The sequence below is a fragment of the Kogia breviceps genome, chromosome X (assembly GCF_026419965.1).
Source record: "Kogia breviceps isolate mKogBre1 chromosome X, mKogBre1 haplotype 1, whole genome shotgun sequence".
In the NCBI taxonomy this organism is placed as follows: domain Eukaryota; kingdom Metazoa; phylum Chordata; class Mammalia; order Artiodactyla; family Physeteridae; genus Kogia; species Kogia breviceps.
The window spans coordinates 79788300-79802741 of NC_081330.1; the positions used below are offsets into that span (position 1 = coordinate 79788300).

The 14442-nt window shown below is 41.9% G+C and overlaps 1 protein-coding gene across 4 annotated transcripts in view; it reads left to right on the plus strand.

Moving 5' to 3' along the window:
- The first annotated feature begins 809 nt into the window (after positions 1 to 809).
- The window catches only part of MTMR8 (myotubularin related protein 8), a 233709-nt gene continuing 220076 nt past the window's right edge, over positions 810 to 14442 (plus strand). Inside the window, exon 1 of one of the 4 annotated variants that reach the window (XM_059050986.2) lies at positions 810 to 934. In XM_059050986.2, coding sequence (XP_058906969.1) covers positions 911 to 934 — 24 coding nt within the window. In that variant the 5' untranslated portion in view covers positions 810 to 910. The remainder of the gene's footprint in view (positions 935 to 14442) is intronic. The other 3 variants (XM_067023271.1, XM_067023270.1, XM_067023272.1) reach the window with 3 other exon arrangements.

Genomic DNA, 14442 nt, shown 5'->3' on the forward strand with positions numbered 1-14442 from the left:
AACTCCCAGACTGTTGTTTTGGCCATCACAAGTCTGATTCAGAGAACACTACTGAGTAACTGCATCTCATCTGAGGGGTGGTCCAGTGGGTCCTTGGTCCTTTCCCCACATCTGTGATGACAAAAGTTATGAGGCTACTGTAATAGTCCAGGCTTTAACTAGATTGATGGTAGTAGGCTCCCCCTGGATAAGGGGAGTGAAAGGAGGATATGCTTATAAACCATTTCAAAAATATTCTACAGTGACTTGCCCAAGGTCTCACAGTAAACTCTTCAGAAAACCAGTCATCACCACAAGGCAGTCTGTATTATCTCTGCCTGGTGCATCACTGTTAATATTAAATAGTAGTGGAATGATATTGGTGCTCAGAATCCTTACAGCATCATGGGATGTGAGAAGGGTGTCAGCACTCGAGTCTGGGACTTAAGAACTCCCCGGCCAAACCTGGAGTCTGAGCTACAACAATCTGTTGTTGTTTTTTAATCTTAAGAAAATGGAAGCAGTCCTAGAAATATTTGTGAGCCTAATGTGTCACTGTTTTGCCTCCTGTCTACGTTCCTAGTAGCTTTGCACTTAAAAAATATTTAAAAGCTCATAATCACTGGATTTTATTTAAACTAAGTGTTCTTAGAGAACTAGAATGTATATTTAGCAGTTTCCCCCGCCAAAGAAATGGCATTTTGACAGGCTCCCCCAAAGAAAAGGGCATTTGCCAGGAAGCAAGATGGCGGGAGCGGCCATGAGAGAAGTGTCGCGATAGGAGCCTCCGCGAGGATCAGGTGACGAGAGCTTGATCCAGTACGGGGAGGGCTGGAGCTGAAACCCGGGCTGGGCAAGGAGGCAAGTAGAACGGTGGTGGTGGCAGCAGCTTGAGTAGCGGTGAGGCATTCGGGTGGCGGGAACCGCGGTCATGGACCATATCACGGTGCCCAAGGTAAGGAGAAGAGTTCAGCGAGGCTGGGAGCCGTGGGCTTCCTCTCGGTGCTCAGCCGTGAGCCCAGGCACGCGCCCTCAAGCTTTCTCAGGGTGCTCTTTGACGCCCCCTTCCGCGCGGGACCCAAGTGATATTCCTCGGTTCACATCCCCTTTCACCCAATCTGAAATTTCTTCTCCTTGGGATCCTCCTGCTGGCGGCTGCGGCGCGAAGGAGAGGTGGTCCTGTGCCAACCGTCCTCTTACGTGACGCCGACCTCGCGCCGGGTGCTTGCCTGCCAGGTCCTTCCCTGACATGTCCCTCCGACCCCAGCTCCTCTCGGCTCCCCAATCGTTACCTCACACACGCCTTTACTCCAGCCTTTTATATACACTCGCTGCAGTTGTAACAGCCTTTCTTGAGCACCGCATTTGGCATTGCCTCCCGGAGAGTTACTTCCTTTATCCAGCGTTTCCCTACTCTCCTCTTGACTCCTGCCCCTGACCTGCCCCAGCAGTTGCCCAGACCACCACCATCACCCCCACCCCAACTCCCTCGCATGCATGTGTGGGTTTTGGGGGCAAAAGCATCTATCCAGCCCCAAGGTGGGCTATGAGAAAGGAAGGAAGTGTAGCAGAGCGGACCTGGCCTTGCTCAGCCAGGTAGGAAAACCCGAGAGGTGACATTGCCAGGCCAGCTGGCGTCTGTGTATAGCTGACCCCCAGTTAGAGCCTCTTCTACTTCTTTTCTTAACAGAGCCTACTCTTTCCCTCCCTAACTCCAGCCTCTTTCTATTCGAATTCCACGTCCCTCCTGTCAGTTTTCTTTCTACTATCAGGCTGAGAATCAGAGAAGAGTTACAACTAGTCTCTGCTTAATTTTTTTTCTATCCATCATAACAGATGTGGCCTAGGCTAACTGACCCGCACATAAAAGCCCAGTATATTGTAATCGAAAGAGCACAGATTTTGAAGCTGGAAGACTCGAGTTAGAATGCTGGTCCCCTCAACTAGTAGCTTATGACATTGGACAAATTTATTAACCTCTTTGAGACTGTCTTTCCTCCTTTACCAAATGGGGATAATGAAGTTTGTTCTCCTCACTTCGCAGGGTGGTTGTAAGGACTAAATAAAAGGAGGTGTGTGAAAGCTTTTTTGTAACTAAGCTTTTTTTGTATCAACCATTAAGGATCATTAACTGTAAAGAGGCAAAAAGGTAATTTATTTGGGATCTTAGAATTGCAATTCAGGGATCACAGAAAGTCTGGAAGAAACAAGAGTAGTGTCCCACTAGAGGAAATGGCCAGGGTTTTTAGAGGAAAAGCGGGACGTCAATGCAGGCTTATACAAGTTGTTTACCAACAATTTAGATTAGAGGGTAAAATTATTCTGTATATAAGATTGAGATATGGAATGCATCTCATTCATTACTAGGGAAAGTTATGTTTTCTTAGGCCAGATAAAGTCCAGTTCTCAGCATTATTCTTTCCTTTTAGCAACTCAGCAACTGTTTAGCAGTTTTAATTTAGAGTGTTCAGCAAAAGTCCAGCATGGGCAGCAAACATGGAGGTCCTCAGGTCATGTCATAGTCGTTCCTGACATAGTTCTTTTCACATTTCCCCCTTTTGCCCATGCTTTTTCCTGAAGAAAACATCATTGGAGCAATTCTTATTCCCACATAGCCAGAATGGCTTGGTTGCCTGCTCCAGGTCCATCATGTCCCTTAGAGGGTGGTTGTGTGAATGAATCAATGGATGGATTGTAAAATTCATTGGAGGCACCGTGATGTTGTGCTGCCTGGAGTATATCGACTTGTGTGAACATCAACTGAGCAGTAGAATGGCTAAGTATAGAAGTAATCAATTTAAGCAAGCACTTTATCAATATAAAGAAACTGACAACAATTATTGAAAGTAATAACCCAGTTTGCAGAACAGTTTTGAGCCAAGATCCAATGTTTGAGGGTAACCAACTAAACAAATCAAACATTAGGGGAGTATTAAGACTATCAGAATGAAGTCAATTGGCCTTCTTTTGTTAAGACCTTAATTTGAGTTTCTACTATACCAGAGGCATTTATCCAAGTACAACAAGTGTTATTTAAGATGACACAGATACCTCCAAGTTCTGCAAGAAGGTAATCCAAGGCAAATCTTTTATCTAACATAACATGAGCAAGCAAATTCAGGGAGTCTTTTTGGGCACTTAATGCTCTAGCTGTGGCATTAGCTGTGTCTGCTATGGTAGCAGAGAGATTTCGAATAATTTTGTCAATGGCTCCAACTCCCCACGTGGTTTGAATACTTCTTGGGAACCTTTGAAATCCCTCAGAAGGGGTTTCTTGGCATAGGCAGAAGGTAGAGTGTGTGTGCCATTTGGTAATTTCTGAAGAACTTAACACAGTCAAAGGAACTATTAAAAGTCCTAGAGCACATTGAGAATGTGGGGTTAGGGTGTTGGGGCAGGACATCCCCCAGGTGGTACTCTTCTAACCACAAATAAAGACATAGATGGAGCATAGAGAAAGGAGGTGTCAAAGGTGAAATTCAACCATGGGTTGGTTATATTTGAGCAGCCTAGAAGCCTTCCTTGTAGGAATATGTGGGGGTTATCATGAGAATATGTTTTGTTTTCTGCACACTGAAGTAAAGTTGGGTGTTTGGAAGCTGGATCTGATGTTTCCGGGTAACCAAAGGGCCTCGTTGGAGCACATGTTCCTAAGGGAATATTCTGGGTTTTATCTGGTTCCAAACAAGGCAAACAAGGAAAGGGAACTGTGGATTTGAGTAGATGAACATGGTATGCTTGGAGAATAGATGAATTCTGAAAAGGATATGGTAGAGGGATACCAGTAAGATTGGAGATAGCCAAGGCAAGGGGATCCTGGGTATTCAGTGAATGATCTAGGGTGCTGATGACATATCCAATAGTCTGTTAGATTTCCTCCCGTGGCTAGACTTTGGGAAATGCAGAATAAGGCATTATTTTCCCAATCATAAGGAGCCTGGGTGGATAATACGAGAGATAATAACATAACTCTAGTAAAAGAACTATCCCAAGAAAAGTCAGCTATTTTAATATAAAGGAAGACTAAGGGTAACTCCTGGTCTTGGTTGGTGAAAGAATCCCAAGTGGAATGGATTAATCAAATGAGCAAGAATTGGAGCCAGAGGCTTATTCCTAGAAGAGTTAATGCAAGATAGAATCACCACTCATGGAGGATGCCCACTGTATGTAATAGGGCAAAGCACATTAATAAAACTGTAACTTCAAGGAGGAGTCCCAAAAGTTCAATTCTCCAGTCCTTCATAGTCAAAATCGAAGGACCAAAGGGCCAGGGTCATTTCCTCTAAACTTCAATTCCTGGCCATAAACCTATTCATGAAAATTTTCACTCCTTGAAAAAGTATGTCTATAAGAAGGAAAGGCAGGGCTTCCCTGGTGGTGCAGTGGTTGAGAGTCCACCTGCCGATGCAGGGGACGCGGGTTCGTGTCCCGGTCCGGGAAGATCCCACATGCCGCGGAGCGCCTGGGCCCGTGAGCCATGGCCGCTGGGCCTGCGCGTCCGGAGCCTGTGCTCCGCAATGGGAGAGGTCACAACAGTGAGAGGCCCGCGTACTGCAAAAGTAAAAAAAAAGAAGGAAAGCAATTTGATGCCTCATCAGTTATTACATAATGAAGGAGATGTAACAACTCTATGATGACAGCAATTAGAACGAGAGTAACTTGAGGGATTTCATCAATGAGGATCATGGATAGTACCGGCCTTGTCCAAAGTCTTGGGAAAGCCATCTACACTAGGTGCCATCTGAGTCACTTCTGGGTCAATTTCACCTTTAGGTCTCCAACTGTTTCAGAGGCCCACACAGGTGGGGAAGCCTTTTTTTAAAAAATTGGAAATATGAATCCAAGAATCAATGCCTTTAAGTTTAGCAGCACTGGGTGTTGGTTAAAAGTACCTAATAGGGTCCCTTCTATCTGGGTTGTAAGGAGTCCTTTAAAATATGTCTTTTACAACAAACATAGTCCACTGGTTTTAAATTGTGGTGTTCTGTATCTCCATCTCCCAGGAGCTCATTGTGGAAAAAGTTTTCAACCAGGTGCTCATTTTTTAGAGTCTTAATGAGACTTTGACAGTAATGTAAAAGATCTCCCTGGACTAGAAGGGGCTTATATAGTCCTGAGTCACGAATCATGGGTTTTTCAATAATTTTTTCAAATGGTTACAGTTTGTGTTTTCAAAAGGGTAGAGATATTAAGTTTACCAGAACTATGGGTAGCAATTTAGGCCAAGGAAGGCCTCAGGCTTCAGTGATTTTTGCTAGTTAGGTCTCGATTATGTCATTTGTTCTTTCCATTAGACCAGAAGATTGAGATTGATAGTCACAGTGGAAATGTGGTAGTATAGGCCAGATTTCACAAACAGCATTTAGAATTTGTCCAGTGAAATGGACACCATTATCACTATGTAATTGCAGAGGAATTCCCCAATTAAGAATAATTGTTTCCAACAATATTTTGGCCACTGTAAGGGAAGTTGCACGTCTGCAAGGAAAGGCTTCCACCAAATGGGAATACATGCACACCATCATCAGAACATATTTGTATCCTTGAGAGGGAGACAGGTAGATAACACCCAGCTGACAGATAGCAAAGGGACCAGGAGGCAAAGGAAAGTGGTTCTGAGAAGTATAAATAGGTTTTTCTTGGTTATACTTAGGACAGATCTGACACCTCTGACATATTTCAGCTACTACTTTGGGAGAAGGTTTCCAAAAGTTGTTTTCCCCAGGCTATCATTTTATCAGGTCCCCCAATGAGTCATTTAATGTATTAATTTTAGTATGGTTTCTTGAGTGGCTTCAGAAAGAGGAGGGTGGCCATTGGCTTATACCAAAGCCCAGTAAGTTGATCAAATGTTCATCCTTCAGAAAACCACCGCTGTTACTTAGCTGTAGCATGCAATTGCCCATCTCTAATAATATTCTTTTTTATTTTATTGGAGAATAGTTGCTTTACAATGTTGTGCTAGTTTCTGCTGTACAGCAAAGTGATTCAGCCACATGTATACATATATCCCCTCTTCCTTGGATTTCCTTCCCATTTAGGTCACCACATAGCCCTGAGTAGAGTTCCCTGTGCTGTACAGTCTGTTCTCATTAGTTATCTATTTTATACATAGTAGTGTATATATGTCAATCCCAATCTCCCAATCCATCCCACCCCCCATTCCCCCCTTTGTATCCATATGTTTATTCTCTAGGTCTGTGTCTCTATTTCAGCTTTGCAAATAAGTTCATCTATACCATTTTTCTAGATTCCAAATATCCACGTTAATATATGATATTTGTTTTTCTCTTTCTGACTTACTTCACTCTGTATGACAATCCCTAGGTCCATCCATGTCTCTACAAATGATGCAATTTCGTTCACTTTTATGGCTGAGTAATATTCCATTGTATATATGCACCACATCTTCTTTATCCATTCCTCTGTTGATGGGTATTTAGGTTGTTTCCATGTCCTGGCTATTGTAAATAGTGCTGCAATGAACATTGGAGTGTGTGTATCTTTTTGAATTATGGTTTTCTCCAGGTATATGCCCAGGAGTGGGATTGTTGAGTCATATGGTACTGCTATGTTTAGTTTTAGAAGGAACCTCCATACTGTTCTCCATAGTGGCTGTACCAATTTATATTTCCACCAACAGTGTAGGGTTCCCTTTCTCCACACCCTCTCCAGCATTTATTGTTTGTAAATTTTCGGATGATGGCCATTCTAACCAGTGTGAGTTGATACCTCACTGTAGTTTTGATTTGCATTTCTCTAATAATTAGTGATGTTGTGCATCTTTTCATGTGTTTGTTGGTCATATGTCTGTCTTCTTTGGAGAAATGCCTATTTAGGTCTTCTGCCCATTTTTTTTAAATGTTGGGCAACATTTTTTTATTGGAGTAGAGTTGGTTTACATTGTTGTGTTTCTGCTGTACAGTGAAGGGAATCACCTATACATATACATATATCGCCTCTGTTTTTGGATTTCCTTCACATTTAGGTCACCACAGAGCATTAAGTAGAGTTCCCTATTCTATACAGCAGGTTCTCATTAGTTATCTATTTTATATATATTAGTGTATATATATCTATACCAATGTCCCAGTTGATCCCATCCCCACTTTCGCTTTAGTATCCATACATTTGTTCTCTGTGTCTCTGTGTCTGTTTCTGCCTTGCAGACAAGTTCTTCTGTAGCATTCTCGATTCCACATATATATGTTAATGTACGATATTTGTTTTTCTCTTTCTTTTTTTTTTTTTTTTTTTTTTTTTTTTTTTTTTTTTGTGGTACGCGGGCCTCTCACTGTTGTGGCCTCTCCCGTTGCGGGGCACAGGCTCCGGACGCGCAGGCTCAGCGGCCATGGCTCACGGGCCCAGCCGCTCCGCGGCATGTGGGATCTTCCCGTACCGGGGCACGAACCCGTATCCCCTGCATCGGCAGGCGGATTCTCAACCACTGCGCCACCAGGGAAGCCCTGTTTTTCTCTTTCTAACGTACTTCACTCTGTATGACAGTCGCTATGTACATCCATGTCTCTACAAATGACCCCATACCTTTCTTTTTAAGGCCGAGTAATATTCCATTGTGTATATGTACCACATCTTTTTTTTTCTTAACATCTTTTTTTTACACATCTTTATTTGAGTATAACTGTTTTACAATAGTGTGTTAGTTTCTCCTTTACAACAAAGTGAATCAGTTATACATATACATATGTTCCCATAACTCTTCCCTCTTGTGTCACCCTCCCTCCCACCCTCCCTATCCCACCCCTCTAGGTGGTCACAAAGCAGAGGTGAACTCCCTGTGCTATGCTGCAGCTTCCCACTAGCTATCTAATTTACATTTGGTAGTGTGTATATGTCCCTGCCACTCTCTCACATCATCACAGCTTACCCTTCCCCCTCCCCATATCCTCAAGTCCATGCTCTAGTAGGTCTGTGTTTTATTCCCATCCTACCACTAATCTCTTCATGACATTTTTTTTTAGATTCCATATAAATGTGTTAGCATCCAGTATTTGTTTTTCTCCTTCTGACTTACTTCACTCTGTATGACAGACTCCAGGTCTACCCACCTCATTACAAATAACTCAGTTTCATTTCTTTTTATGGCTGAGTAATATTCCATTGTATATATGTGCCACATCTTCCTTATCCATTCATCTGTTGATGGACACTTAGGTTGCTTCCATGTCCTGGCTATCGTAAATAGAGCTGCAATAAACATTTTGGTACGTGACTCTTTTTGAATTATGGTTTTCTCAGGGTATATGCCCAGTAGTGGGATTGCTGGGTCATATGGTAGTTCTATTTGTACTTTTTTAGGGAACCTCCATACTGTTCTCCATAGTGGCTGTATCATTTTACATTCCCACCAACAGTGCAAGAGTGTTCCCTTTTCTCCACACCCTCTCCAGGATTTATTGTTTCTAGAGTTTTTGATGATGGCCAATCTGACCGGTGTGAGATGATATCTCATTGTAGTTTTGATTTGCATTTCTCTAATGATTAATGATGTTGAGCATTCTTTCATGTGTTTGTTGGAGATCTGTATATCTTCTTTGGAGAAATGTCTATTTAGTTCTTCTGCCCATTTTTGGATTGGGTTGTTTGTTTTTTTGTTATTGAGCTGCCTGAGTTGCTTATAAATTTTGGATATTAATCCTTTGTCAGTTGCTTCATTTGCAACTATTTTCTCCCATTCTGAGGGTTATCTTTTGGTCTTGTTTATGGTATCCTTTGCTGTGCAAAAGCTTTTAAGTTTCATTAGATCCCATTTGTTTATTTTTGTTTTTATTTCCATTTCTCTAGGAGATGGGTCAAAAAGGATCTTGCTGTGATTGATGTCATAGAGTGTTCTGCCTATGTTCTCCTCTAAGAGTTTGATAGTGTCTGGCCTTACATTTAGGTCTTTAACCCATTTTGAGGTTATTTTTATGTATGGTGTTAGGGACTGTTCTAATTTCATACTTTTACACGTAGCTGTCCAGTTTTCCAAGCACCACTTATTGAAGAGGCTGTCTTTTCTCCACTGTGTTTCCTTCCCTCCTTTATCAAAGATAAGGTGACCATATGTGTGTGGGTTTATCTCTGGGCTTTCTATCCTGTTCCATTGATCTATATTTCTGTTTTTGTGCCAGTACCGTACTGTCTTGATTACTGTGGCCTTGTAGTATAGTCTGAAGTCAGGGAGCCTGATTCCTCCAGCTCCATTTTTCGTTCTCAAGATTGCTTTGGCTATTCGGGGTCTTTTGTGTTTCCATACAAATTGTGAAATTCTTTGTTCTAGTTCTGTAAAAAATGCCAGTGGTAATTTGATAGGGCTTGCATTGAATCTGTAGATTGCTTTGGGTAATAGAGTCATTTTCACAATGTTGATTCTTCCAATCCAAGAACATGGTATATTTCTCCATCTATTTGTATCATCTTTAGTTTCTTTCATCAGTGTCTTATAGTTTTCTGCATACAAGTCTTTTGTCTCCTTAGGTAGGTTTATTCCTAGATATTTTATTCTTTTTGTGGCAATGGTAAATGGGAGTGTTTTCTTAATTTCATTCTCAGATTTTTCATCATTAGTGTATAAGAATGACAGAGATTTCTGTGCATTAATTTTGTATCCTGCTACTTTACCAAATTCATTGATTAGTTCTAGTAGTTTTCTGGTAGCATCCTTAGTATTCTCTATGTATAGTATCATGTCATCTGCAAACAGTGACAGCTTTACTTCTTCTTTTCCTATTTGGATTCCTTTTATTTCTTTATTTTCTCTGAATCCTGTGGCTAGAACTTCCAAAAATAGGTTGAATAAGAGTGGTGAGAGTGGGTACCCTTGTCTTGTTCCTGATCTTAGTGGAAATGGTTTCTGTTTTTCACCATTGAGAACAATGCTGGCTGTGGGTTTGTCATATATGGCCTTTATTATATTGAGGAAAGTTCCCTCTATGCCTACTTTCTGCAGGGTTTTTATCATAAATGGGTGTTGAATTTTGTCCAAAGCTTTCTCTGTATCTATTGAGATGATCATATGGTTTTTCTCCTTCAGTTTGTTGATATGGTGTATCACGTTGATTGATTTGCATATATTGAAGAATCCTTGCATTCCTGGAATAAACCCCACTTAATCATGGTGTATGATCCTTTTAATGTGCTGTTGGATTCTGTTTGCTAGTATTTTGTTGAGGATTTTTGCATCTATGTTCATCAGTGATATTGGCCTCTAGTTTTCTTTCTTTGTGACGTCTTTGTCTGGTTTTGGTATCAGGGTGATGGTGGCCTCATAGAATGAGTTTGGGAGTGTTCCTCCCTCTGCTATCTTTTGGAAGAGTTTGAGAAGGATAGGTGTTAGCTCTTCTCTCAATGTTTGATAGAATTCGCCTGTGAAGCCATCTGGTCCTGGGCTTTTGTTTGTTGGAAGATTTTGAATCACAGTTTTTAATTTCAGTGCTTGTGATTGGTCTGTTCATATTTTCTATTTCTTCCTGGTTCAGTCTTGGCAGCTTGTGCATTTCTAAGAATTTGTCCATTTCTTCCAGGTTGTGCATTTTATTGGCATAGAGTTGCTTGTAGTAATCTCTAATAATCTTTTGTATTTCTGCAGAGTCAGTTGTTACATCTCCTTTTTCATTTCTACTTCTATTGATTTGAGTCTTCTCCCTTTTTTTCCTTGATGAGTCTGGCTAATGGTTTATCAATTTTATTTATCTTCTCAAAGAACCACCTTTTACTTTTTTTGATCTTTGCTATTGTTTCCTTCATTTCTTTTTCATTTATTTCTGATCTTATCTTTATGATTTCTTTCCTTCTGCTAAATTTGGGGTTTTTTTGTTCTTCTCTAATGGCTTTTGGTGCAAAGTTAGGTTGTTTATTCCAGATGCTTCCTGTTTCTTAAGGTATGATTGTATTGCTATAAACTTGCCTCTTAGAACTGCTTTTGCTGTATCCCATAGGTTTTGGGTCGTCGTGTCTCCATTGTCATTTGTTTCAAAGTACTTTTTGATTTCCTCTTTGATTTCTTCAGTGATCACTTCGTCATTAAGTAGTGTATTGCTTAGCCTCCATGTGTTTGTATTTTTTACAGATCTTTTCCTGTAATTGATATCTAGTCTCATAGCGTTGTGGTCAGAAAAGATACTTGATACGATTTCAATTTTCTTAAATTTGCCAAGGCTAGATTTGTGACCCAAGATATGATCTATCCTGGAGAATGTTCCATGGGCACTTGAGAAAAATGTGTATTCTGTTGTTTTTGGGTGGAATGTCCTATAAATATCAAGTAAATCCATCTTGTACAATGTATCATTTAAAGCTTGTGTTTCCTTATTTATTTTCATTTTGGATGATCTATCCATTGGTGACAGTGGGGTGTTAACGTCCCCTACTATGATTGTGTTACTGTTGATTTCCCCTTTTATGGCTGTTAGTATTTGCCTTATGTATTGAGGTGTGCCTATGTTGGGTGCATACATATTTACAATTGTTATATCTTCTTCATGGATTGATCCCTTGATCATTGTGTAGTGTCCTTCTTTGTCTCTTGTAATAGTTTTTATTGTAAAGTCTATTTTGTCTGATATGAGAATTGCTACTCCAGCTTTCTTCTGATTTCCATTTGCATGGAATATCTTTTTCCATCCCCTCACTTTCAGCCTGTAAATGTCCCAAGGTCTGAAGTGGGTCTCTTGTAGACAGCATATATATGGGTCCTGTTTTTGTATCCATTCAGTCAGTCTGTGTCTTTTGGTGGGAGCATTTAATCCATTTACATTTAAGGTAATTATTGATATGTGCGTTCCTTTTACCATTTACTTAATTGTTTCGGATTGTTCTTGTAGGTCTTTTCCTTCTCTTATGTTTCTTGCTTAGAGAAGTTCCTTTAGCATTTGCTGTAAAGCTGGTTTGGTGGTGCTGAACTCTCTCAGCTTTTGCTTGTCTGTAAAGGTTTTAATTTCTCCATCAAATCTGAATGAGATCCTTGCTGGGTAGAGTAATCTTGGTTGTAGGTTTTTTTCCTTCATCACTTTAAATATGTCCTGCCACTCCCTTCTGGCTTGTAGAGTTTCTGCTGAAAGATCAGATGTTAGCCTTATGGGGATTCCCTTGTGTGTTATTTGTTGTTTTTCCCTTGCTGCTTTTAATATGTTTTCTTTGTATTTAATTTTTGACAGTTTGATTATTATGTGTCTTGGCGTGTTTATCCTTGGGTTTATCCTGTATGGGACTCTCTGTGCTTCCTGGACTTGATTGACTATTTCCTTTCCTACATTAGGGAAGTTTTCAACTATAATCTTTTCAAATATTTTCTCAGTCCCTTTCTTTTTTTCTTCTTCTTCTGGGACCCCTATGATTCGAATGTTGGTGCGCTTAATGTTGTCCCAGAGATCTCTGAGACTGTCCTCAGTTCTTTTCATTCTTTTTTCTTTCTTCTGCTCTGCAGTAGTTATTTCCACTATTTTATCTTCCAGGTCACTTATCCGTCCTTCTGCCTCAGTTATTCTGCTACTGATCCCGTCTAGAGTATTTTTCGTTTCATTTATTGTGTTGCTCATCGTTACTTGCTTCCTCTTTATTTCTTCTAGGTCCTTGTTAACTGTTTCTTGCAATTTGTCTATTCTATTTCCAAGATTTTAAATCATCTTCACCATCATTATTCTGTATTCTCTTTCTGGTAGACTGTCTCTTACCTCTTCATTTGTTAGGTCTGGTGTGTTTTTATCTTGCTCCTTCATCTGCTGTGTGTTTTTCTGTCTTCTCATTTTGCTTATCTTACTGTGTTTGGGGTCTCCCTTTTGCAGGCTTCAGGTTCGTAGTTCTATCTATTTTTGGTGGCTGTCCCCAGTGGCTGAGATTGGTTCAGTGGGTTGAGCAGGTTTCCTGGTTGGGAGGACCAGTGCCCCTGTTCTGGTGGATGAGGTTGGATCCCGTCTCCCTGGTGGGCAGGTCTACGTCTGGTGGCGTGTATGGGGATGTCGGTAGCCTTACTGTGATTCTAGGCAGCCTCTCTGCTAATGGATGGGTCTGTAGACCTGTCTCGCTCTTTGTTGGGTATAGGGTGTCCAGCACTGTTCTTTGCTGGTCCTTGAGTGAAGCTGGGTCTTGGTGTTGAGATAGATATCTCTGGGAGATTTTTGCCCTTTGATATTATGTGGAGCTGAGAGGTCTCTTGTGGACCAGTGTCCTGAGGTTGGTTCTCCCACCTCAGAGACACAGCCTTGACATCTGGCTGGAGTGCCAATAGCCTTTAATCCACACGGCTCAAAACAAAAGGGACAAAAAAAGTAGAAATGAAAGAAAGGAAGGAAGGAAGGAGGAAGGGAGGGAAGGAAGGAAGAAAGTAAGGGAGGGAGGAAGAAAGTAAGGGAGGAAGGAAAGAGGGAATAAAGAAAGGAAGGGAGGGAGAAAGAAAGCAAGGGAGGAAGGATGTAGGGAATAAAGGAAGGAAGGGAGGAATGAAGGAGAGAAATAGGAAAGAAAGGAGGGAAGAAAGGAAGAAAGAAAGGGGAGAAGACAAAATAAAGTAGGGTAAAATACAGTTATTGAAATAAAAAAATAATTATTAAGAAGAAAAATTTCTATTAAAAAAAAAGAACCCCCCCAAAAAAAAGGGTCGGTCTAACCCCAGGACAAATTGTGAAAACCAAGCTACAGAGACAAAATGTCACACAGCAGCACCCACAAACACACTCACAAAAAGAAAAAAGGGGAAAATAATAGTATATCTTGCTCCCAAAGTCCACCTCCTCAACCTGGGATATTTCGCTGTCTATTCAGGTTTTCCACAGATGCAGGGCACTTCACGCTGACTGTGGAGCTTTAACCCGCTGTTTCTGAGGCTGCTGGGAGGGACTTCCCCCTCTCTTTGTTCGCACAGCTCCTGGGGCTCAGTCCTGTACCTGGCCCCGCCTCTGTGTGCAGGTCATCAGAGGGCTTCTGCCCTTCGCTCAGACAGGGCGGGGTCAAAGGAGCAGCATTAAGGGAGCAGCTGATTCGTGGTCTCTGGCTCACTCAGGCAGGGGTGGGGACGGATGTGGGGCGAGTCCGTGGCGGCAGAGGCTGGCGTGACGCTGCACCGGCCCGAGGTGCACCGCGCGTTTTCCTGGGGAAGCAGTTCCTGGATCCCTGGACCCTGGCGGTGGCGGGCTGCACAGGCTCCCGGGAGGGGCGGCGTGGAGAGTGACCTGTGCTTGCACACAGGCCTCTTGGTGGCGGTAGTAGCAACCCTAGCGTCCCACACCCGTCTCTGTTGTCTGTGCCGACAGCCGCAGCTCGCGCCCGTTTCTGGAGCTCCTTTATGCGGTGCCCTTAATCCCCTTTCCTCGTGCCCCAGGAAGCAAAGAAGCAAGAAAAAGTCTCTTGTCTCTTTGGCAGCTCCGTGCCCGTTTCTGGAGCTCCTTTAAGTGGCACACTTAAACACCTCTCCTCACGCAGCAGGAGGTAAAGAGGGAAGAAAAGGTCTCTTGCCTCTTTGGCAGC